This window comes from Ruditapes philippinarum, unplaced genomic scaffold (assembly GCF_026571515.1).
Source record: "Ruditapes philippinarum isolate M1 unplaced genomic scaffold, ASM2657151v2 ctg3232_1_1_1_1, whole genome shotgun sequence".
NCBI lineage: Eukaryota > Metazoa > Mollusca > Bivalvia > Venerida > Veneridae > Ruditapes > Ruditapes philippinarum.
In genome coordinates this window covers 1,134-27,848 of record NW_026860860.1, presented here as the reverse complement: position 1 = coordinate 27,848, position 26,715 = coordinate 1,134, and the positions used below count along the sequence as shown (strand labels likewise).

The following is a 26,715-nucleotide window of genomic DNA, read 5'->3' as shown; positions in this document are numbered from 1 at the left end:
ATTCAGTTAATAAGGAGTTTCTGTATCGTTTTTCACAACTTGTATCTTTAGTGATTTTTTAAAAGATATTTAAGGAGAATACGAATTGAATAAAAATATCAATTTGAAAATATTACTTTACCAGCTTTCATATAATATGTAGTGCATTCAATTGGCGTGATGTACGATTTTCTGAGTGTGCCGTTTTTGCCATCGCAAATAGTATGCAAGTACATTCAAAAGAATTGTTACTTTTATGCTTTAATACTTTTTTGAAATTACATAGATATATATTATTGTTTATCTTTGTATCAGTAATGCTTGAATCAAAATAATATTTATTCAACCAGTATCTTGTAATTAATTTTTATGCAGCCGTTTTTCGAAACTACAGAATACTTACATTTTTGAAATTCAAAATATCCTTTGGGTACTGTGTATTAGCAGAGACATTATAGATACATTATCTACATCTTTGGTATTATCAAGTTAGTACGACTTAAATGCCTGGTAAAAGTTTTATTATTAAGAATCAAACGAAAATGGTAATCATGATCAGTTACACAGCCATATGATCTAGTATTGAAACAAATCGTTAATCTTATCATGATAAACATGTTTATTTATTTGACCACCCTTTTTATGTAATATCTTATTCCAGTACACAAAACTTTGGCAATTTTAATCTACCCATCTTACAAGAGTAAGGATTAAGATCTTTATTATATCCCTGTATTAATGCACTTAATCGTATAATGACCTCCGTATTCCCGAATGACGTCATCCAAGAGCGGCAACTTGAATCCGGTCTTAAATGAAAGGGTCTATAAAAGTAACAAATTGTAAACAATATACAATATATAATGTATATACAATCTTTTAAATTGTTTCTTAGTATGCCGAAAGAGATTGTTACCACACTTAAGTGAAATTTTATATATGTATATAATTATGCTTATACAACAATTTTCAAACATGGAAGAATATGTAAATTATATACTGCAAATATTTGTGCCATTTTATGTAATCATCACAATATATGCATTCATTTTTTATTGACAATTTGACTTAGATTTTATAGAAAATACATGTCTATTTACCTCCCTTTTTGGAACTTACAATACTGATAAATCTTAACTTGAGCATCATATTTATGATTTAAACCATAAAAACTTTATGTTACAATTCACTGCGAAAAAGACATGGATATACGGAAGTGTACGGAATTCCGTATATCACTAATATACGTGTAAGAATACGGGAAACTTGAAATACGGAGATGTACGGGACCGTATATTATATCAGTCCGTATATGACTAGTATACGAACTCCGTACACTCGTGATATACGGGAACTTTGATGTACGAAGTCCGTTTTTACTGATATACGGAATTTTTATAACAAGTCCGTATATTACTAAAATACGAAATTCCGTATTAGTGCAAATACGGATTCTGTATATAGAAATAGCGAATGAAAATTTACTTCTGAATAGCTTATTTCCTGTAAGAGTAAAGAAATAGTCTGATCATATATTTTGTCAGACATTTGACAATTAACACAATGCAAAATTTCCTGGAGTTATTTAACGCGTCAATTGTGTACAAATAATATCGTCAGTGCACAGAACGTGTAAGACATCCACCTGTAACATGCAGACGCGGTATTCTAGCTCAATACCGCCTAGTTTGCTTTTTAGCATACACCCGCAGATAAATAGCGAATACTTTGCAATTGCGATTGACGATAAGATAGTACTGTTTTGTATTTTGCATCTATGGTGAATCATGTTATTTTGTAATTTCCTTTTCATTATCATTATAATATTTTATAATGATAAGCCAAACATGAGAAACTGATAAAGTTGAAATTGTGATGTTCAAAACATGAATTAATTATAATAAAATCGTGAAGCTGTGAAGTTGAAATTGTGAAAGTTAAAATAATTGTGAAATCACGAAGATGAAATCGGTATTGTCCACACAGAAACTAAATTTTATGTTGATATATGTCCTATAAAAATAGGCTATACATAATATAATACATGTACTTGTATATGTAAAAAACAACAATGATATCTCATTCATTCATTCATTCATTCATTCATTCATTCATTCATTCATTCATTCATTCATTCATTCAATCAATCAATCAATCAATCATTCATTAATTCATTAATTCATTGAATCAATCAACCAATCATTAATTCATTCATTTATTTATTCATTCATTCATTCATTCATTCATTCAATCATTCATTCATTACTCATTTATTCATATATTTCTAATTCATTATTTATTTATTTATTTAATCAACCAATCATTCATTCATTTATTCATTCATTCATTCATTCATTACTCATTTATTCATATATTTATTTATTTATTTATTTATTTATTTATTTATTTATTTATTTTATTTATTTATTTATTTATTTATTTCAGGAAACAAAGATTTGCGTTTCTGTACACAAGTTTTGAATAGAAATCTTATGAAGTTCCGAATTCCCCAATTTTGATTCTTTTCGCACGGTCTCATTTATGACATAATATTGTGTAATAGCCCAGGCTGTACTGCCATAATAGGAGACAATACTGATTAAGCCGGATATTAAAATGAAACAGACATAGCTGCTGTATTCTTTCCAATGTTTTTGCAGCGTCGTGTTGTTGTTATCCTTTAAGGCGGAATTCGTCATTTAAACAAGACACAAATAAGATTTATCTTAAAGTAAACTTTGAAGTACCCTGTCGCCAGGTCCAGTTATATCTATGTTAACAAGCTAGACTCAGATGGATGTCACTGGGGTGAATGTACATGTATTGTTGATAGATGATGTCAAATTATTCGAAATAGCATTTCTTGAAAAATATCATCATCATCACCCGAGTATTTTCGTCTCCCATCAGCCGTATTTCTACATAATTCGGTGACTTGAACATTGTTCAGGACAGGGGAACATGACCGTGCTATGTAAATTAACATTTGTTACCTGGTTAAAATAAAATTATGTATCTTGGAAACAGTTTTTGTAAAAGTAAATTTCTGTTTAAAAAATAAAAATTGTCGTAGTTTGATTGAAAAACTCAAGTTAAGAACATACTAAATTATATATTGATAGTAAAATCACTTTTTAAATTTGACTTTCGAGTTTTTACCGATACTCCAAATATTCTTATACTTATAAAGTTTATTTTAATTATGAAATCTGCAGATAATGTGAAAAGATCTTTATACTTCATTTATGTGTATAAGTAAGTAAGTAATTTATTTTAATGGGGATACGGACAACCCCCCCCCCCCCGACGAAAGCCCCCCCCCCCCATCTAAAAATGACAAGGTGGACAAAAGGCCCCCCAATGAAATTTACACGTAGGACAAAAGCCCCCCCCCCCCATAAAAAAAACAGGTAGGACCCCCCCCCCCCCAGTCCATCAAACAATTGTTATTGAGAATCTCGTCAGTTTAAATCTGGAACTTGATGTATTTTAACAAATAAATGCAATTGTTTTAAAAGATAATTTACATTAAGATTTAAATTTAAAGGTACAAATGTTCTAATTTGATTTATTGTTTAATTCGTATTTATAATTCATTGATGATATGAATGTTTTTATGTTTACTTTATTATATATTGTGCAGTACAAATGTAAATGAATATTTTCAGAGAATCGCTTTTCAAAGCTTATCAAGGAAATAAAAGTGAAAGGCGCATACTTGTCTAGATTTATTTGAAGTATAACCCAAGTTCCCGAACACTGGGCGTGTAAAAATAGATATTAATCAGTCTGGTTTATAAACCTTATGGAGGCTTTTGTTTGATGGACTGGGGGGGGGGGGCTTTTGTCCTATGTGTAAATTTAATGTGGGTCTTTTGTTTTACCCGCTTATTGTTGTTGTCACAATTTGTGTAATTTATAAATATACTTAGCGCTTCTCAAACGTCTTTTATTATCATTATTATTATTATTATATTATTATTAGTATTATTATTATTATTATTATTATTATCATCAGCAGCATCATCAGCATCATCATTATTATCACTATTATCATCATCATCATCATCATAAGTATTATTATTATTATTATTTATTATTAATATTATTATTATTAATTATTATCAAAAAAATAAATAACCGATTGAGCATTAGAATCAAAGTTTTGCCTATGAAAAATTATCAATGGTTATGTTATACATGTATGAAAAGTTATCGTTTATGGAAACATGATATTTCCAATTTAATATTGCATTATTTTGGATCGAATAAAGGTCTTAGTATGCTGGTTTTTCCGCATTATCACCGACCTTAATATAAATCCGTGGCATTATTAATGCTAAATGTTTTATTACACAAACGGTATCTAGGCATTTTACGCGTTTTCAAAACAGCCAATGAGTTTAAAGCGTTGGTTTTGTATCACGTGAATCCTATCAACCAATCAGAAATAGCGCGGGCGAAATGAAAAAAGAAAAAACGGGATTGGAAATGGATAGTAAATAAAATTCAGAATATTGCAAAACAAGGTAGGTTAAATGTTATTTTTTATCGTTGGAATATCAATATGCGATCAATAGAATAGTTGCATTTTGTGAACAACAGCTTATTTCAGGGTTAAACTGATTTGTTTTTAGAAAACTTTAACACTGTTTAATCTGTTTAGCTATCCAATATGGATGCCGGATTAGATAGTTAAAGCAGGGATATATCCCTAAGTTTAGACTGGGAGGTTACGAGTTTGATTTTGATTTCTAAACTGTATCTTGTTCAATTAATAATTTGTATGAAAAATGCAAAAACAAAAAAAAATAAAAGGGTATTTGTTAAATGCGTTAATCATAATTTTCCTTCAGGGTAAAAAATACACCGAGTTAAAAATTAGTTAATTACGACATTTAAACACCGAAGATGTCAAGGTATTACAGCCCCTAGACATGGTAGTACAAAGGGATTAATCAGTGTGTGTGACACGACCTATGTATGCTTGATTGGTCAACTGATTGGACTTTATAATCTTGAGCGATCTCAATTATCACTTAACAGCAGGGGTGCGAATCAATGTGCAAGAAAGAATATATCGAAAAGAGACACTCAAATTCTATTTATTTTAATAGTAATTTATGAAATTGATAGCCGAAATATAGGTCACGTTTTATCTGTTCAATATAATAACAAAAAATATCAGATTTAACAGATTAACATATTTTATAAGAAAATTGCTTAGTACTTCTAAAAAATAGGTTTATAAAGTTTTAGGTAAAATTGTTTCTCAGTCTTGATAATTTAACGAGCAGAATACTTGTTTTATATTCGCAGTTTTTATATTTATACAAATCCCCATTATTTGATGCAAACATAAGTCAATTTAAAGACTCCGCTCTTTTCATTTTTTTCACTTTTTTTTAAGTTTCTGTACACATGTTGTTATATACTTCTTATTTATATTAACCTATTCTTAAATGAATACAAATCTTAAACAAAATAGGAAACAAACATTTCTTTTTTATTTGAATCATTATACATTTAGATGAATAAATAAAATGAAAATAATTGTCAGAATTTTTTATTTACATTAATACAAAGAATGTGTATGATTGCATGTAATATGGCCGACAGGTGTTAAGTTTAACAGTTAACTGTTAATTCACTTACCCGCGTCACGACAAAACCAACATAATGGGTTTGCGACCAGCATCCGCGCAGTCTGATCAGGATCCACGCTGTTCGCTATCGGTTTCTCTACTTGTTATAGAGTTTGTAAGCGAACAGCATGGATCCTGATCAGACTACGCGGATGCGCAGGCTGGTACTGGCTCTATGCTGGTCGCAAACCCATTATGTTGGTTTTGTCGTGACTCGGCTCATATGTTTATTTTTACATTGATACGAAGCTTAGATCAGGAGCCTGTTGTCGGTGTAAGAATTCAGGACAGACTCTTGGTTTTTTTTTCATTTTGGTTATTTATCTACGTTATTCAGGATTACCCAGATTTTAAATTGTATATACATGGACTTAGTTTTCGACATTTACAATTGATTTTTTATTGGGCAAATTAAAATTTAAATATTGTTTTCTATTATAATTAAAACTATAAGGTGATATCGCATGGGTCAGTCCAAAACACGCGCCTGTTTGAGGAAACATTTGTTTAATATTTCATTAAACATAAATTAAAACGCTTGAAAAACTGTATAGAGCCTTTGTACATCACACATTTTTCGACATTCCATATTTTGACTTATATTTCACATAAAGCAATGTGGTAACACACGCACGCACGCACGAACACACAAAATACATAACTACACATGCACATAAAAGTGAACACGTTCCTACAGTATTAACACTTTCGCACGTGTGATCACTTATGAAATATTTTCAATGTGCTCTTTATCATTTTATGCTGAAGTTATATTATGATTTTTCAGGACAGTTCAATCTTCTAGAAATGCAGCTGTGCCCTGTTTACAGCAATTGTAGATGAAGCAAAGTATGGTAGCAAGTTATATAGATGTAAGTTCACGTATATACATTGTTGTGTTTTGTGAATAAAATAAGACAATTACACGGACGTACTGTCTGTAAAGAAGAGTTACCCAGACTCATATATTCTACTCTGTACTGACATCATGTGTTTTATTCTTTCTCAAGGCAAAGTCAAATTTCCTTAATTACACGCATTTATTTTGACAAGAATAAATGTGGTTAGTTATAAATACATTGGTTCTCTTTTATATCTTGTTAGAATCAATTCTTAGGCGGAATGATGTCACACTTCATAAAATGATGTTAATTAAGGCATATATGATATAAGCATTTTGCCGCGCATTTGAAAATGCTAAACCATGCTTGCTTTTAATATGCAAAAATCAAATATATTAAATATAAGAATAAACTCGAACACACACAATGGTTTGATATAGATGCACTGTGCATGCGACTTTATTTTATTAAATTAGTTTTCTTTTCTTAAACATATTACTGTATCAAAAATATGTATTTCTTTACAGTTTAATCCCTTTTATATATGAGCCGTGTCATGACCAAACCAACATAATGGGTTTGCGACCAGCATCCGCGCAGTCTGATCAGGATCCATGCTGTTCGCTTACCAACCCTATTACAAGTAGAGAAACTAATAGCGAACAGCATGGATCCTGGATTCATGCTGGTCGCAAACCCATTATGTTGGTTTTGTCGTGACGCGGCTCATATGTTAATGATAGTATTTTTTTTAGTTACTACGTGCGTAAAGCGATAAGTACGCCGCTTTGATAATGTGAGAGTGACGTTACATTTTCTTTTGTACATGTACACTAAAGTTAACAACATTTTTTGTCTGAATAGGTAAAACAGGGTTTTCAAAGCGTATATAATGTCACATTAGAAAAATGAATTGGGATAGAAAGGCAGTAATGATATTTAATAATTTAGATATACATGCACGGATGATAGTGATTTTTATCCTGTATAGTGTGTAGTGTGTAGTAGTCATTTTACTTTTGCAGTGCAATAGTATTTCGTGCAAACTTAACTATAGTTGAAACAGTCTGTGTACAGTATCATGCATTCCGTATAAGTTTGCACCAACTTGCTAAAATGGGCTAAATATAGCTACATTTAAAACAAAATGAGAAGTTAATAGAAAATATCACAGGATTTATAATCTTTACAATAAATGATACAAAACTTTCTTACCTGATTGATAATTATAAAGCAATATTTTTGGGAAAAAGGTGCAATCCGAGTCTAGCTGTCTTGCATTGATATTAACCACAACCTTACCTACTGCATTACGCTGAGAGTTGGTTAATTTGTTGATAATTTAATTTCTATAGCTAGCCTGTTTGTAGATAATTAACACAATATGATAGCTGTTTTACACCTGGATAGTGGACTTGACCACCTCGTCACTTAATTAGCATACTAAACGCACAGTACTTGTGCGCACGTGAAACATATTGCGTTGATACGTAAATGTTTCACGTGCGCACGTAATAGTCGCATTCGCATGTATTAACTAAAATATTTCCTATGTTATTTTATGCAATTGTCACATATGATACCTATATTTTATTATCTGAATTTGATTTCATACCATCAGATTAATGCTATAGGCAAGGGAAGATATTTTGATTTATATTTCGTGAGAATTATCACTGACACACTGTAAGAGATTCTATTGTCAACTTACCTAGTTAAACAGTCTTAACAATAAAAAAAATATTAATCTACACTAGTGTATATTGAAGGTATTCATTCGTTGCTGAGATAGTTTTTGAAACAATGGAAATTGAAACAAACAATAATCCAAATTTGTTAAGATTAACGTTTTCTATATAAATGAGAAATATAGCTGGGTATTCCGCCTTTTACTTAACTGGATATCATTGTGCAAACATGGATCTACATCTGAGTAACAAATATCTGTACTTTTTAAGCCTTTTTTAAACGAATTGACTCCTTCTAACGATGCTAATATATATCATAAAACGATCAAAAAGATTATGTCAGCACTTTTTCCCAAATCAATGTTATTTTGTATTAATATATTTTTAATCAATAAAAAACTCTTTACATAGAACAAAGATACCATTATCATTTATATTACAGGTGTGAAATAAATATATTCGTAAAGGTTTTATAACAAAAACATATAACTTATCATCCGTCATAGATTAATCATTTCATTTAAATCCTGTGTAACTGGTTGCTTATAAATGACATCTTTATCCTAATAATATAAAATAATTTTGAAATTTGCGTTAGAAATGTATATATGTATACGCTTAAAAAATGCTTGTGTATAGACTTTTTGAAAGTTGTGATAACTATTTCATGACACTATTTAAACAGGATTTTAAACTATCTTTTTCAGATACACACATGCCGAAGAAGATTGTAATATCTGGAGATAACATTTCCTACGTCACGAAATAGACACCGTCACACTGGTCTACGCAACATTCCTATAGATGATTGATATATTTAAGTGCGTTTGAATGACGGATTTCTGTGAATACGGATTTTTAGTTTTAATGATTATTATTTAAACTTTCTGTAATAATCAATTTGTGCTATGGACTCATTTTCCTAAAATAATATGTGAATGTTAACACGAACAAATGATATGAATATCTTTAAAATATTTTATGGGCGTAATACAAGTGGCTCATAAAAATCATTGTTAAGATAAATAGAATCGAACTTCAAGTTGGTATAGTTTGTTCTAGATTTAAACAACATGCAATTCATAAAGGTGACGGCTTGAAAATATCGAAACATGTACATGTATAACTCGATCTCTAAAGGAAATATCGCAGTGCGGATTTTCTCCACTGTGATACGTATTTCAAGACTCTGTATCGCATCATACCGGTGTATCGCCGTTCCGTTGCAACGCTACATTAATTTGTCCCTCTGGAATAAGGCTTGCAACAATATATGACTGTTGTAGCGAAGACATGTTTATTTTGTTTAATATATGTATACATATTGAATATATGTTTATGAAATAATAAATATAAACAGTGACTCGATTTGGTTTTTACTTTATTATTTGAAATACTCCAATTGTGAAGATAAAATTCTTAAGCATATGACTTTACAGTTCCCATTCAAAATGTGTAATAAAACATGTTCTATTGCACAAGTCTGCATTTCGGTCATATATACGTGTCACTTATATGTAAATGCATGCTTTTGATATTATCTGTATCTTCTTTTATCAAGAAAATACAGGTCTGTATTCCCTGTGGACAACTAAAAAATGCAATTCCGTATATCCCCTGTATATATTGATAATACGATTCCGTATATCCCCTGTATATGTAGAAAATACGATTCCGTATATCTTCTTTATATGTAGAAAATACGATTCCGTACATCATCTGTATATGTGGAAAATACGAGTCCGTATATCCTCTGTATATGTAGAATATACGGTTCCGTATATTCTCTGTATACGTAGAAAATACGAGTCCGTATATCCTCTGTATATGTAGAAAATACGGTCCCGTATATCTTTGGTATATTTATAGTATACTAGGGATAACAACCTTAATATAGTCCGTATACGGGATTTTATTCTCCGTATACTTCAAAAGTACGGACAAATATACGTACATGTATATGGGGCAAATACGGAATTCCGTATATGCCTGATGCATATACGGACTTCCCGTATATCCGGTGTTCCCTATACGGACTCGTATACTTGGTCCGTATATTCGACGAATACATCCCGTACACGCCCGTATATGTCAAAAATACGGGACCGTATATTCCCGTATATCAGTATATTTTTCGCAGTGCAAGATCTTTAACAAAAAGAGTTTTAAGATAATGTGACAGGTCCGAGCTTTATCAGGGTTATTCTGTGTTTGGTAAATATATTAGTTTTTAGCCTGAATGGTTCTATTTTTAATTCTTGATTTTCATTGGTCGTGGCATCGTTTCCGCCTAAGCTGAGTTTAGTTCAAGTTTTTGGAGGGGTCTAGATGTGTTTGACATCTTTTGGATGTTTTACTTTTGTTTCTGTTGAAAAGGTTAAGTGTATTGTCAAATGGATTAATTGTATAGAGGTATGTTTTGACCTACTGTTGTTTACATCCATTTTCAGTAATGAGTGTTAATTAAATCGTGAGCTTTTGGTAACTTATTTAATACATAGAATTTATGTACATGAAACTATCAAAATGGCGGTACGGGACTACTTTCTTTAACAAATCTAAATATCACTTGATATCTTCAATATCTTATCACATGTTTTTATATAACCTCTAAATTTACAGTTTTACTGATAGTCACAGTGTGAGGAGGCGGTTGAGAGAGTTTGTGCAGGTGTTAGTTATAATTGTGGACAGTGCCATACACTGGTGAGTTAAATTATTGTTATTGTACATGTATGATGTGACTATATTGTTTTTAACAGGTGATAACTTTATTTGTAAATTGTAATATTCAACCTTCTATGTTAAGGTTTAGTTAATAAGAGTGTAAGCCACTAGATTCCACTTACTTTATATGAAAGGCATCCTTTAATGTTTATGTATTATTTATTTGAGAAGATGAATTATTTTTTTCAGAGATTGTATTGTATTGCAAGTTATAAAGTAAGGATTTGTAATGTATTTTACAGGTCACCTTGTTGTTAATCACCTTGTATCTTACGTTTGGAGAGGAGTAGTTTGTGAAGTGGAATGGACATTGATCATGATGTAAAATATATGTAACATATCAGGTGTTTTATCTATAGAAATAATATTAAGTAGAACTGCTACATGGTGTTTCTTTTTATGTTTTGGATCCTTTTAATAACCAGAACCTAACCAAGACAACAATAATAATAATATAACTAAATAGTGATTTAAATTTGTACTCTCTGCATAACTGTGAACACGTGACAGAGTGACTTGTCGGGTCTGATAAAATGATCTTCTACCTAAAACATTGAACGGGGTGCAGGTCTTCTACATTAAGACAGTTTACAAACAGCGTTATTTCCTTTTAAGTTCCATTTTTGTTTTATAAATTGATTAGAAGCAGCGGTCAGCACCTTGTGTTTTAGATCATTCGCTGGATAGTTTTGGTTGCAACTCTTTTTCAAGTTTTTCTAGACGACAATTTACTAATTTCAATACGTCTTCAGCCATTTCATCACACATCGTATCTATATTCTTCTTTGTTTTTACATATGAGTTGTGTGCTGAGAGAAACATACCAAGAACTGGTATAGAAAATTTTGTAATCTGGAAAGAATTAAAAGAACGATCAGGCGTAAAGATTTTCTTGAAGGATTTGAGTTTCCCTTTCAGACCCTTCTCCGAATTTATCAATTCTTTAGACGTTTTATCAAGCGAATTTTCATCAATGCAAAATCTTTGCTGGCAAGTAGTGTTAATATTAGATAATGACTTTTGGCATAGTGTTTCTGTAAGCGCTTGTGTGGGCACGAATCCAAACAAAATAGAAACAGCTTTTTCGAATCGAAAGCCATTCTTGTTAATTTCTTTATTTTTGTTAATTTCTATCTCAACATAATTTTGTAGAAAACACCTAATGGCTTTACCTTTGGTGCTTAGCATATCTTTTAATTTCTTATCTAAATCATTAAAGTCGTACTTTTCACTTTCAGCAGAGCTTACCAGAAAAACACCTGAAACTAAAGCTGGTAGTCCTCCTTCACGAATTGAATCTGATAAGTTTTTTTTAATTTTAGCTAAACATTTGCCTTCATTAAAGGAGCGTGGATGATCTCGTTTAGCGTTCATAAGATCAATGTCAATTTTTGTTCGGACAAAGATGATATTTTTTCGTAAGGAACGTAATTCCTTTCCAAGCCATATATCATTTTCAAAAAATCTTCCGGCAGAAACGATCAATACTACGTCAAAACGCGCGATATTCATTTCTTTCAAATATTTATCTTTTTTGAATGTTTGTGTACCTAGGCCAGGTAGATCCCATATAGCTACATTTGGATTTTTAGGATATGTATATTTACAGCCATTTTTCGTTGTCTCAACAACATCAACAGCGGCGGCACCTTCATCCGTTGGTTTTAAATGCCTTAGGGCATTGATGAGACTGGATTTTCCAACACCAGAATAACCCGACACAGCAACATTTAATTCACGTTGATTCCACGTGTCAAACGAATTGGCTATGTACTTATTTAGGCCATTTAACACTCCCGAAGTTTCCATCTCTTTTTTCAGCTGATTGCCATCAACAAATGAACGAAATTTCTGTTGATAAGTAAAATAAATGTAATTGAAATCTTAAGTTTATTTAACGATAAAGAAAATAAAGTTTGTTCAGCTTATATAATCGGATTGCTTTCTTTTTTATTTTATCAGGGATAATGATATAAATCTTAGATCGATTACATGTTCTTTTTAGGACAATTACTTAAAACATTATTTGGAGTGTATTTTATGTCCTGAAAAATGTTATCTCCAGAGATTGTCTAAGTTTAAAGCGCATTACAATACAACTTCAGTATTACGCACCATACAATAAGACAATCATAACAAGAGCCATGTCAACATGGCCATCCCCCGCCGAAAGTGTTTGCTCATTGGAATAATGTATATGTAGTAGAGCAGAATAATTCAATTTTAAGGTCTTTTGGTAATGAAAACTGATGGCTGAAGTGATAACAGATTCGAAACTTATGTGAATACTGATGGCTGAAAATAACAAAGGGCAATAACTGAAAAATAATGCAGGGTAGGTTATCATTCTTATGTGCTGCAACCCTCCTCAGTAAAATCTATTCACCTATGAAGTTTCAAGTTGATACCTCAAATACTTTTGAAATAAGCTCCGGACAAAAAAGTATGAAAAAGAACAAAGGGCAATAACTCAAAAATTATATAGGAAAGAGTTATCATTCTTGCGCACAGCATTCCTCCTCAATAACATCTATCCACCTATGAAATTTCATGTTGACCTCTCAAACACTTTTGAGTTATGCTCCACTCAGGTGAAAAATTAAGTATGAAAAATAAGAAAGGGCAATAATTAGAAATATTAAAGGTAGAGTTATCATTCTTGTGCACTGCACACCTCCTGGGTGAGATCTATGCACTTATGAAGTTTCATGTTGATATCTAAATGGCCTTGAAAAATAACAAAGGGCAATAACTCAAAAATTATGCAGGGTAGAGTTATCATTCTTGTGCACTGCACACCTCCTGCGTGAGATCTATGCACCTATGAAGTTTCATGTTGATATCTTAAAGGCCTTTTGAGTTATGTTCTGGACAAAAATTAATTTTGAAAAATTACAAAGGGCAATAACTAAAAAAATATGCAGGGTAGATTTATCATCCTTGTGCCCTGCACTCCTCCTCAATAAGATCCATCAACCTATGAAGTTTCAAGTTGATACCTCAAATACTTTTTGTGATAATCTCCGGACAAAATAGTATGAAAAATAACAAAAGGCAATAACTCAAAAATTGTATAGGGAAGAGTTATCATTCTTGTGCATAGCATTCCTCCTCAATAAGATCTATCCACATATGGCATTTCATGTTGATATCTCAAACACTTTTGAGATATGCTCCACTGAGGTGAAAAATTAAGTTTGAAAATAACAAAGGGCAATAATTCAAAAATTATGAAAGGTAGAGTTATCGTTCTTATGCACTGCACACCTCCTGAGTGAGATCTATGCACCTATGAAGTTTCATGTTGATATCTCAAAGGCTTTTTGAGTTATGCTCTGGACAAAAAATAATTTTGAAAAATAACAAAGGGCAATAACTCAAAAATAATGCAGGGTAGCGTTATCATTCTTGTGCACTGCACTCCTCCTCAATGAGATCCATCCACCTATGAAGTTTCAAGTTGATATCTCAAATACTTTTTGAGATTAGCTCCGGACAAAATAGTATGAAAAATAACAAAGGGCAATAACTCAAAAATTATATAGCAAAGAGTTATCATTCTTGCGCACAGCATTCCTCCTCAATAAGATCTATCCACCTATGACATTTCATGTTGACATCTCAAACACTTTTTGAGTTATGCTCCACTCAGGTGAAAAATTAAGTATGAAAAATAACAAAGGGCAATAACTCAAAAATTATGCAGGGTAGAGTTATCATTCTTGTGCACTGCACACCTCCTGCGTGAGATCTATGCACCTATGAAGTTACATGTTGATATCTCAAAGGCCTTTTGAGTTATGCTCTGGACAAAAATTAATTTTGAAAAATAACAAAGGGCAATAACTAAAAAATTATGCTGGGTAGAGTTATCATTCTTGTGCACTGCACTCCTCCTCAATGAGGTCTATCCACCTATGAAGTTTCAAGTTGATACCTCAAATACTTTTTGAGATATGCTCCGGACAAAAATGTCGGACGGAAGGACGGACGGACGGACGGACGGAAGGACGGACGGAGACTATTTCTATATCCCCCGCCGCCTTTCGGCGGGGGATAAAAAGGATTATTTTAAATTACGTACGTCAAATTCAAGATTGTCAATACAGCTATTAGATTCGTCATGACAAGTTCTCTCATATTGAACACTTTCCAGAACACCTTTTTCATCTTTACATATTTCAGTTTCTTCGGAAATGTAGTCGCTGAAAATTCGAAATGAAAAGAAAAAATATATAAAATAAACTATTAATATTTTTACTACGCAAAATGCTATTAGTTATAATTATTGCTATCGACCTTGACAATGACATTCTAAAAACTGTGTAAACCTTGGAATGAATGAAACCTTTTTTATATTATATACTATATTTTTTGTAAATCACGTAGACAGGTTATATGTATGGATAATAAATGTATGTAGATGATATGTTTGTACAAATCTAAATAAAATATCTGTCTGTCTGTCTGTCTGTCTGATATTTCTTTATCTGATTCTAAGAATATCGTTCAGAATGTATCGGTTACACTCAATTCTTGAAAAAAAATGGAGTAGTTTCTTTATCGGTCAATCACAATTTTAACAGACGGTCTTTTGAAATATGTTGCTCATTCGATTCAACTTGACAGCGAAAATGAAATAAACATAGTGTCACATAAGTTTTAAATTCAATGTAAAATTGTAATATCAAACATTTTATAATTATCTCGTTTCCTTTTGTACTTGTATAATGAATTTTTAAAATTTCAGAGAAATGTCGTTCAATTTTCGGAAACAAATCAAAAAAAGTAAATTTGCAATTTGTCAAATTATTATTCCAACGAACTAAGTCCACATGACCTATACAAGGTGTTTTAAGAAGGAAAGTTCTGAAGTGAAGAGTTTTCTTGAAGGTCTCTTGTAGTATTACTCGAATATACTAAACATTACTATTCATCGTTTTTTTAACAGTACTATAAGTTTACAGGTTTGATTCATTAAATGTGGATCACTGAAACGGTATGGAAATTGAAAAATAATTTTGGTTAATATTTGTACCCCTTACATGATCGAAGTACTTTAATATATTTGGAGGACGTGGGTGGTTGTAAAAGAAAACTAATGAAACAGTTTAGGTCTGTAATCTTGGTTAAAAACCATGTTGCTTGTTGTAAGTTAATGAACGAAAAAAAAGAATATAAAATGTGAATATCGATTTATCATGTAGCATTATTGCCTTAATTTCATTATTCTAAAGCAGCATAAATAAAAATCCTATTTGTTTTTTTTTTCTCTTTTATAACTTTTAAATAAATTATTTTATTATACACGATTTGCAAACATGCACTTACATTGTAACTTAGACCAACAAAAAAGAAAAGTACTGAATGAAAATATTATGCATATATTCAACATATTCAGTGTGGTGTAATGTTCTTCATACAACCGACATACCTTGATATTTGGCAACATTCTGCTTTCGTGATTAAAGTCAATTCCCTGTATGACTGCTCATCTGTAAGCTCGGAAGTCTCTGATATGACAGGTTCATTTATTCCTGAATGCTCTGGCGCCATCACTCTTAAACAACAACAAAAAAAGAAATTCAAAAAGAAGATACAGAGATAATGTACAGTAAGCAATATCAAAGCGGTAAAAAACGATAATCTTCAGTAACTTGCACATCCATAAAAGTTAAATTCGTAGATCTCTGTATTTTTCTATGCAATTCCAGATTTGTTTTTCATTTTTTAGGAGGAAGGTAAACCTTTGTCACTTAAAACAGCTATTCACTTTACATGTATATTTTTGCCCTTACTGGGAAACACTAAGAGGCAGATATGGAAAGTCATACTAAATATTGAGTTCAAAGCAACCATAAAAATCCTCAGGAGGGAACAAACGCCTAAGAAATTCATATCCGCATAGCTGATCTAGCTGTAAAGTGATAAAACCCCACAGTGACAAAGTGGTCTGCAGAATTGTATGTGAGCGAAAGTCCTAGAAGAAGACCAAAGGCAGAGTTGCCCCTGCTAATGGCTACAGCCAGGAGCTGAATCCCGAACCAAAAGTGCCGACCTTAATGTATAAGTGATTAAAATATAATCAAAGTGCATATAGGCATGTAAATATATCTGACAGGTAAGTATCCAGAAACTTGAACACTCATGCAGGAGAGACAGCAAAGGTTAGGGTCAAATCAAGAGCTTTTAAAAGTGTATAATGCCAATGCATAAGACATTCAATCTCGTCTTTGAATAAAACTTGGTTTCACAGTTGCGTCCTAGATACTGAAACATGAAGGTCAAGATGGCCCTATATATCGCTCACCTGACCAATCGTATTCATCCGAGCAATTACTTTGACAAGCATCCTGACAAAGATTGATGACAATTGAATAAAAAAATGTGACCACTTTAGAGTGTTAACAAAGATTTTCCATAATTGGGCAGTGTGACCTAGTTTTTGATCCCAGGTAACCCATATTTCAACTTTACATAGAAATCATCAACACAAGCTTGCAGACCAATTTTCAGTAGTCACTAGAGAGTTTACAAAAAAAAATCTATTTTTATGTGACCTAGTTTTCATCCAAGATGACCCATGCTCAAACCAATTAACTAGACAAGCATCCTGACAAAGTTTGATGGTGATTTAGTCAAAAATGTGACCGCTAGAGTGAAAAGAAGAGATGTGGACGAACAACAGACGACGGACGACGACGATGGACGACGGACATTCATAGATCCTAAAAGCTCACCCTGAGCTACCTCAGGTAAGCTAAAAAGTCAATGCATTTGCAGCGGACAAGCTCATCCAAAACTAAGAAATTATGTATCTAACTGTCAGCCGGAAGGAAAACACTATGCCAGTCACAATAAATGATTATGGTTTGCTATTCAAGAAAAACGAAGAGTATTGTCGATGGTGTCCTTCTTGTGCAGGTTATGCCCCTAGGTACACATATCTGGAAGAAAGTGATCCCTCGGGAGCATTAAAACTACCAAAATTAAATGGAAATTGAAGACTCTTTTTAATTGAGTCTGTTTATGAGGGATAATAAAAAAGTGTAAGATCCCTTAAGCCCCCTAGCACCGGCTTGAGCAGTACTCAATTTTGAACGCTTAAAGTGCTGGAATCAATGATCCCGAAGGACAAGAAAAATATAACGACCCTGAAGTGAAGTAGGAGGTAACTTTTTACGTCCGATTATTTGAATAAAATACAACAATAATTGCTGATATGAAAAAACGGTATGCTTTACCTATATTTATCCTTGAACATATATCAGAATACCAAATGATGAAATTCAGCTTACGATAAATGACTAGTTGTTTTTAGAAACACTTTTAATGGAACTGAGAGGACCAACTATATCTTACAGCAGTTTTATGGTTATTGATAGGAATTGTAAACACACTGGTAGGCCAGACGATTCAACAAAATAGTAGATTGACCTCCCAATAACTTTGTTCATTTTGACTGCTAGTTTGTATGTTCCAAAGAAAATACCAAAGGAACTTGAAATTCTTTCAAATAACTAATATCAATGATAATATCCAAAAATAACTCCTTTATAGTATAAATAAACTTATACTATATTGGGGGTATATTTTGGATTTTATAGGTATATTTTGGATATTATCGTAAGTATTGATAAAGATAGCGAAACATGTAACGGGCAATTTGAAAAATAAAGTCGATGAAAGTTTTTTGTTTTGGCTTATTTACATATGGATATTTCTTACCATGATAAGTTGTTGTTATGTGTAGAAAATGAATAGCATTATATGTGAAATAGAAAATGTACTTGCTTTGATATTTTTATCATATTATATTACTTACTACAGTAGTGACACAAACAGAACAATGTTGCACTACTGTCATGTCACATTACAAGTATTGTAAGTCTTCTTTGTATTGGATTTACTTACCCTACCACAGGCATAAGTGAAAGCATATTTTTTAAATTTGATATATGGCATCTCTCTCATGGACAGTGCATACGATAAGTATAATTGTGCAAATTTACAAAGCATCCGAAATAATGTACAAAAGTACATTATTTAAATAGAAAATGACCTGTGAATAGGAATGATTTGGTAAGGTATCTGTAATGAGAGCATTTTTTGCGCGGAGCCCTCAATTGCTGCATATTGCAGCAACATTTGTACTTGTTTCTATAATTTAGTTTGTGTTTGAAAACACTTAACTTAAATGTGGAAGCAGTTTTTATGTGTGTCCAGGTAAAAAATTCCACTCCTGGATAGTATGCGGAAGAAAAGAAGTAGCATATGATCGGGAGTTACAGTAATGGGGTTTCAGTGTTACAGCTAAGATATTAGAATAGAGAAAAATAGGAATCCCTAAAGAAAGCTCAAAACGGCAAAATTTGAAATTGTTCCAGGCTCGGTTTGATTGAGCCTGTTCATGGACGGTACTGTCAAGTGCAAACTATCGTCGACGCAAAAAGCACTGGCTTAAGCAGAATTCAATCAGTTAAACATGAAAATGTTTCAACTTTGAATTTAAAAATATTCGTAGATATGTTAAAGCCACTGACCTCCAGATGGTAAAATGAAAAAAATGAAATAAAATTTCAAGTAAATGGTAAATACTGATCTAGTTCGGGTTATTGTATAAATTCATCATTACTGACACCTTAACTTAAGAAAGAATGTTGACAAAAGCGTTAATAGATAATAGGAGATAATTCTAGAAATATGGATGCTAGATTTATAAACCTTGTCATATTATTGTGGGAGTTTGAAGAAAATCCAGTAATGATTGAAAAAGTTGAAGTAAAAATTACCGATTTCTCGAACAAAGTCTTAGTTCAAAAGGGGCATAATTTTGGAAATAGTCTTGCTAGAGTATTGAACTTTTTCACAAATGTTGAGTGATAATAAGAAACATAGATATGAAGATTGAAGTAGATACATTCAGAAAAAAAGAAAATTATTAAAAAAACAATATTTTTTTCATGAAAATTCTACGTTCAAAGGAGGAAATTCTGATAAATTTTATGCTAGAGTTGAATAACTTGTCACATATGATGTGGTTGATGACTAGAAACTTATATTTAAAGTTTGAAGAAAATACCTTAAGAAATAAAGAACTTATAGTGAATAAACGTTAACACTAGAATCAGAATCTTGAAAATCAGTCTATTTGTTGCCATAGCAACCAGAATTTTCAACATAGGAAGAAAAGAAAAGAATGTGCAAAATCTCCAGACTCTACTCATATTTCAAGTTTCATAAAAATATTTTCAGTACTTTTTGCGTTATAACTGGATCCAGGTTATGTGTAAAATTTGCCATATTTTCAGTCTATTTGTTGCCATAGCAACCAGAATTTTCAACATAGGAAGAAAAGAAAAAAGACGTGCATAATCTCCATACTGCCACCTATCCATATATCAAGCTTCATAAAAATATTTTCAGTACTTTTTGCGTTATTGCGGTATCCAGTTTTGTGGACGGACGGACTGACGGACGGACAGACGGACGGACAGACGGACAGAGGGTAAACCTAAAGTCCCCTCCGGTAAACCGGTAGGGGACTAAAAAATGATTGTCAGATATATTTTCAATCATGATCGTACCGAAACAGACTTTATCTTCATCTGGATTCAAATATACACAGCCCTTTTATATTATCGAAAATTACACTCTCTGTTTCTGAATATGAAACCACGTTGTAGAACCATTTTCAATTCGTATTTACTCTGAGATTATTATAGATAATAGCCGAGTACGTTCCGATTGGTATCCCCAACACAGGACCACTGGAAAGGAGGCCAGCAGGACATATTTGCAAAACATTTAATCAAATTAGTTAGTCAATGAGAGGTTGGTGTATTAACTGTTACTGTTAACAGGTTTATACATGTAGAATGGTTAATTTGGCTGTAAAAAGATATAAATATCATAAGTTTGTTTCAAATAATTAAACATGCAAGCTCATATACGTAGATGCTTGCGTACCTGATATAGTGTGCGTGCGCGAACACGTTTGTGTGCGTGAGTGTGTGTTTGTTATACCTTCTCGATTAAGATTTGATAACAATGTTCACCAACCAAAAAAAAAAAAACGAAATAAAAATGAGCAATATAAAGTATGCTCATTCATTAATTTGACGAAAACAACAATTTAACTAAAAAAACACCGGCACTAAGAATGTCAAAAAATAACTCACTGTTATAAAGACATTATATGTTCATGCAATGCAGTTTTGAACAGTTTAACTATGTAACTTTCAATGAAAACACCATTGTTTTTCTAAGGATGAAAGAAACAATAACCTGCCTTATCACGGGGGGGGGGGGGATTATTTCAAGGAAGATATGGGATTCTTCTGATAACTTGTCAGGAGTTTTATTGATAATTGTTAAAGAGTTCCTGGAAAACTTTACGGAACACTTTTGTCTATACACTTGTTACAAATGGTAATGTTCATCTAAAAAGAAAGTTTAAGGTGTTAAATTAAACTTTAATTATTTATCTTGCTTTACATATTGTATTTTGTGTCAAAATAATGGTCCATTGTCATCGCTTCTTGCTACAAATCTGGTAGTCTTGAGTAAAATATCAAAATTACTTGGACATTTGTACAAATTGACCTGTACATATATGTGCATCTATTGTCCGTATTCAGAACAGATACATTCACCCACCCTCAATGAGTAAATACAATATAACTACCTAACGGTGAAGACAGTCCTTAACTTTTCAGTAAAGTGGTATTCAGATTATTAAGTCAGTTTCGAGTAAACTAGTCAGTTTCGAGTAAACAAGGGTAAGCTATTTATTAAGCTAGGATTTATGAGACCTTGAGTTGCTTTTTATAATTGATGCTTAATACCACTTAGATGTGAGTATTGATTTTAAATCATTTTGGTCCCATATACTTTTAAATAGATCTTTTATTGGAACCGACAGAATGTGAGGAAATTAATGTTGAAAGACAGATATTTAGATATAGGGATAATCCTTTTGATTTTGTACAGTTAAACGTAAATTCTTGTGTCAATGTATGATGGGCATTCCCCCTTTGTAATCCTAGTGAAGGAAGCACTGCTTTTTTACCGAAACTGATAACAAAATTATATAGCCGAAAATTGTTTGCTCAAACCCGGAGGCGCGTGCAAATTTTTCCAAGAGATCGGATGTAACAGGCCGTTGTTGAATTTTTGAATTTTTATCACGTCTAAAAGGATCGTACTTTTCGGGGGGATAGGTGAGTATATGCTTATTTATTATGGTATGAAATAATTCAAATAACTTAGCCGCCAGATAAGGCTATATATTTTTTGTTTAAGAAAGGAGGTTGGTTAAAACATGTGTTACTGATAACCAAACATTATAGCTTGGCTGTTTAAGCCATGATACTGCTTAATACAGATTACCACTGATTCAGATTTTACTGGATATAGTCTTACACCTGTTTATTCTTTGCATAATGTTTACTTCCGATTCAAGACATACAATATTTAGCAAATGATGAGCGTACTACTTGACATGATGATTAACAAGCTTGTTGAAAAAATGAAAAATAGAAAACGCTAAAACATGCCGTAACTTAGCGCTGGAAATACACTGGAAGAAAACAAGTTATCAGAAAAACTCTAGGACATCAATTTCTTAGCTTGTGCTTTATGTTTGCAACTTTTCATCATGATTAGGTAATTAAGTATAGCAAGGAAGATGATCACAAATGAACAGATCAATATGTACAACTGAAAAAATAATTTTGAAAATTTATTCAAACTTCCAGATTTTAAACAAGAATAACTAACGTTTTGAATGTCACACCAGTTTAATGTAGAAATTATTGATACATCAAAAATAGTAGTTTTGGTGTTTCGGTGTTTTTGTTTCTATATACAAAGCAGGCCAGTAGCGTGATTTATCTCATAACAATGCACATGTCGCTCTTATTGCCTCCCCCGTATAATGCGCGTTTTTTGTCCCCCGCATTTTCGAAGAAAAAAGGGGGATATAGAAATAGGCTCCGTCTATTTGTCCGTCCGTCTGTCCATTCGTCTGTCCGTACAAACCTAGAGGTACCTGTGTGACTTGGAGAACGATAGGTAACGGTACATTTCCTTTGATCCTATTCATTCTGTTTTATTTGTGTGTCTTTTTTAGGCCTTGTGTGACTAAAAATGGCTGAAAAGTTCAAAGAGGAAAAGTACCATTTCGTAATTGCGGATGTCTGTCCGTCCGTCACACTTTCGTGTCCGGTCCATAACTTTGTCATTTATCAAAGAAATTTGAAATAACTTGGCACAACTGTTTGTTATAATAAGACGATATGTCATGCGCAACATTCAGACCCCCTACCTCCAGGGTCAATGTCGCACTTAACTTTCTTATCTTTGAAGGGATTTTGTAAATACTTGCAACAATTGTGGCAATTTTATTGTTGCATTTGCAGATCTAGCATTGATCATAATTTTGGAGATCCATACTTCAATCTTTTGAAATAGCACACTTTTATGCTTCATATAAAACTTCCCTGAGGCAGGGGACGTTGGTAACTTTGTTACAAATTCTTGTATTACTTGAACACAGCACTCATGTTAATATCTTTAAAGGGAATATACTCGTATTTGATGGTTCCATCACTTAAACGTGCGTTCGAAATAAATCGGTCAGCACTCGCAAAGGTTTTTGATAACTGAAATTTCAAACGCCGATTGAACGTTGTTGGTTTTGGACCTTTCTTTCGAAAGAATCGTTGACCCACTTAAAATATGAAATCCAATTACATGTTTTCAAGAAACCATTGTGTTGGCTGATTTGTATTCACATTGTTTTATTGTATAACAATAAATATACACAAAACACATCTTGCACATATTCATTGTTTTATTCTAATTATACGGTATTTGCGCATATAAAAAAATATCGACAGTTATTTCAAACCGATTGGAAGAGCCATTTAAACGTCGCTATCAATGACCCTGATGCGTAAACTAATATCAAGCCATACTAGCCCGATTTAAATTACCATTGTAACGCTAAAGCGGTGTAGAAAATTGAACGAGATTTACATTGAAATTTTGTAACTTCCAAAGAGCCTTATACAAGCATCGTAAAAATCACCGGAACGTGAAGAAAAACCTGAGAAAAAACATCATATTTAAAGTTTCAGTCCTTTTAAACTTTGGGTTCTTATGAAACCATGCTACAACTGTTTGAGGTTGCCACATTTATTGATTTGAACACGTCATCAAAGTGTCCGGAAAACGGCGTTTTCATAAACAATTGTCACGACTTTCGAAAATCTTCTCTAGAAACATGTACCATGATACAGGTAACTGCACACAAATATCTAGTAAGTAAAACAAATAGTTGCAAGTTTTACTGAAGTGTTGAAAATTACTCCCATTTTTGAGGGTACAAAACTATGCACAAAACGGGAAAGATCACCCTTTCTTAGTTTTAACAAATTTGCTATTGTGTTAAGCCTTGTAGGGCTTTTAATGGGATTCGCTTTTTAACAAATAACAAAAACTGAAGATTTATATATAACGTTTGTTCAATAAAAAACTAATTCTTAAAATAAGTCTATTAGAATTTAAGTCGAATGAAACATTCACTTCTAAATATATGAAAATGAAAATTTCTCAGGACTTCAGAATTTAAAAGTTCCGTAATTCAGGAGAAATTTTGATACCCCGAAAGTTTTTCTGATTTCAGAGATTCCAGAATTCTAAAGTTACACTGTAATCGTTAAAGACATCAATCGAAAGTATTTTATTTATTGCAAAACATTTTCATGTGCATAAACAAAAACAAAATCTTATTTAAAAAACCCTCACCTTTTTCGTTTTATAAGCGTCCCTTGTTTGGTGGCGTCTGGTTCTTTTGATTGTTTCACTGGTAAATCTGCTTTATTTTTTGTTTCTATTTCAGACGGAATCTCTTGCAAAAGCCACTCGATAGCTCTGAATAGTACAGCCATAAGAATAAGAAACACAAAAACATTTATCCACCACATTATCTCTGTTAATTTAATCCTCCTAGTTCAACAAGCCCAAACTATTTTAAATGTATTCAGTTTGTCGTTGTTAATAAAGCGTACGGCATGTGGTAGTTACACAAATTGATATCAAAGCTGAATGGTTAACTGAATCATTTGTTGACTTTATAAAGCTTACAACGACAATGTGCAGAAGCAGCACAATTGACTTCTTTCAATTGCAGATTGGATCTTGTGATCTTTCAATGTTTTCATTATTGGCCGTAAAGTAAAGTATTTCAAAATTAAAAAAAGAGAAGAAAGAAAAAATGAAAAAATATTTATCACTTTATTCTATTGACATTGAAAACAAATTTCGTACCTCGCTATGAACAGTAAATAGAGGATATTGAATGAGTGTATGTTTAATACTGAATTTATTGAACGAGTTGAATAAAGTCATATTATGCGAGCGTCTGACGAGCATAATATTGTTTTATTCAACGAGTTCAATTCATTTAGTATTGAATCTACAGGAATGTAATATTCTATTTATCACATATCTAAAATAAGAACGGTAAACTGTTAAAAAGAGTTATTTTTCATTGACGTGCCTATTGTTTTACGCCAACATTAGCGCGCTTTTACGCTATGTTTGTATATAACGAAAATGACGTCACGTCAAAGTGTTATAACACTAGTGTAATATCGTTTTTATTAAAAAGCTTGATCACATACCCGTGCCGCTTTTATGACTCCGTAAAAATGGTATTGCACGGCCGTGCATATATTTTGACGTGACGTCATTTTTGTTATGTAAACATAGCGTCAAGTCGCGCTAAATGTTAGCGTTATATTATAGGCGCGTCAATGAAAAATGGTTCTCTATTACTTCAAAACGGTGTTTATTTGATATGTGATCAATAAAATAATATATTAAATTCATGTAAGTTTGATACTAAATTTATTGAACTCGCATAATATTATTTGTTTCAAATCGTTCAATAAATTCAGTAATAAACTTACACTCATTAATATCCTCTATTTATTACATTCCTGCGCCGCGGTTTATGTGATGAAACGTGTTAAGGCTAGTCTTTTTTCATTATCATTTATGTCAGAGAGTGGCCATGAACTGATGGTAAGTGAGAATTGTTGAAATACCATACTTTCATGTGTTTAAGACATTTAATTATCAACTTTACCATATTTGCTTTGCAAGAATTATGCAAGATTATGCATATATTCTGTTTATCCAGATAGATTAGAAAATCAAGATAATTTTGATATTTACTATAATTTGTGAGGTAATGGTTATTGTGAGACATACATTAGTTGTACTCGTATGAATAAATTAGAGGTATTAATTTTCATAGACTCATTATTATAAAAAAAACTACAAATTTACTACTAGAAACATTTAATAAAATGTGTGATCAAAGTTATGTAGATATGTCCTTCCATATATTTAAGGCAATTTTTGTCTATCGTTAATCATAAAAGAATGCCCAATTTGCCCATGAAAGAAGGTAACAACCGAGAAATAACATAAGAAAATCATAATATGTCACTCGGTATTTTTGTAGATATTTGAATCCATGATAAAGGGTGTATAGATAACAGAACCTTGGAGCAGATACTAAATCAGTTTATATAAAGGTCGTATTGTAAATATCTCCCAGGGAGAAGTAGTTATGTTACGGGTAAAAAGAAAATTTCATTAAAATTCAAACATGCTTTTGCAAGCATATTGTAGAAAACAATGTTGAAGAGCGTATTAAAAGGCAGAACGTTTACAAAATATGGCCCTATGTAATTAAAATGCAAATAAAACACACGATATATTGTGTATTGAATAAATTCATAGCTAGCTCGAAAAACT

General features: G+C 32.0%; 1 protein-coding gene and 2 long non-coding RNA genes across 3 annotated transcripts; 2 read left to right on the top strand and 1 right to left on the bottom strand.

Annotated features, from left to right (window-relative positions):
• The first annotated feature begins 4,130 nt into the window (after nt 1-4,130).
• LOC132713607 (uncharacterized) lies at nt 4,131-10,284 on the top strand. The gene is made up of 3 exons (XR_009623469.1): nt 4,131-4,508; nt 6,412-6,496; nt 8,862-10,284. It is a non-coding gene; the product is annotated as an uncharacterized LOC132713607 (long non-coding RNA).
• A 117-nt stretch (nt 10,285-10,401) lies between these two features.
• LOC132713606 (uncharacterized) lies at nt 10,402-11,277 on the top strand. Its single transcript, XR_009623468.1, has 3 exons — nt 10,402-10,566; nt 10,777-10,860; nt 11,124-11,277. It is a non-coding gene; the product is annotated as an uncharacterized LOC132713606 (long non-coding RNA).
• A 68-nt stretch (nt 11,278-11,345) lies between these two features.
• On the bottom strand, nt 11,346-25,020 carry LOC132713605 (T-cell-specific guanine nucleotide triphosphate-binding protein 2-like). Its single transcript, XM_060696249.1, has 4 exons — nt 24,694-25,020; nt 16,316-16,441; nt 14,966-15,086; nt 11,346-12,732 (listed from the first exon to the last, which is right to left on the bottom strand). Exons 1-4 carry the CDS (start codon nt 24,870-24,872, stop codon nt 11,554-11,556), a joined length of 1,605 nt encoding a protein of 534 aa, XP_060552232.1. The 5' UTR covers nt 24,873-25,020; the 3' UTR covers nt 11,346-11,553.
• Between the last annotated feature and the right edge of the window lie 1,695 nt (nt 25,021-26,715).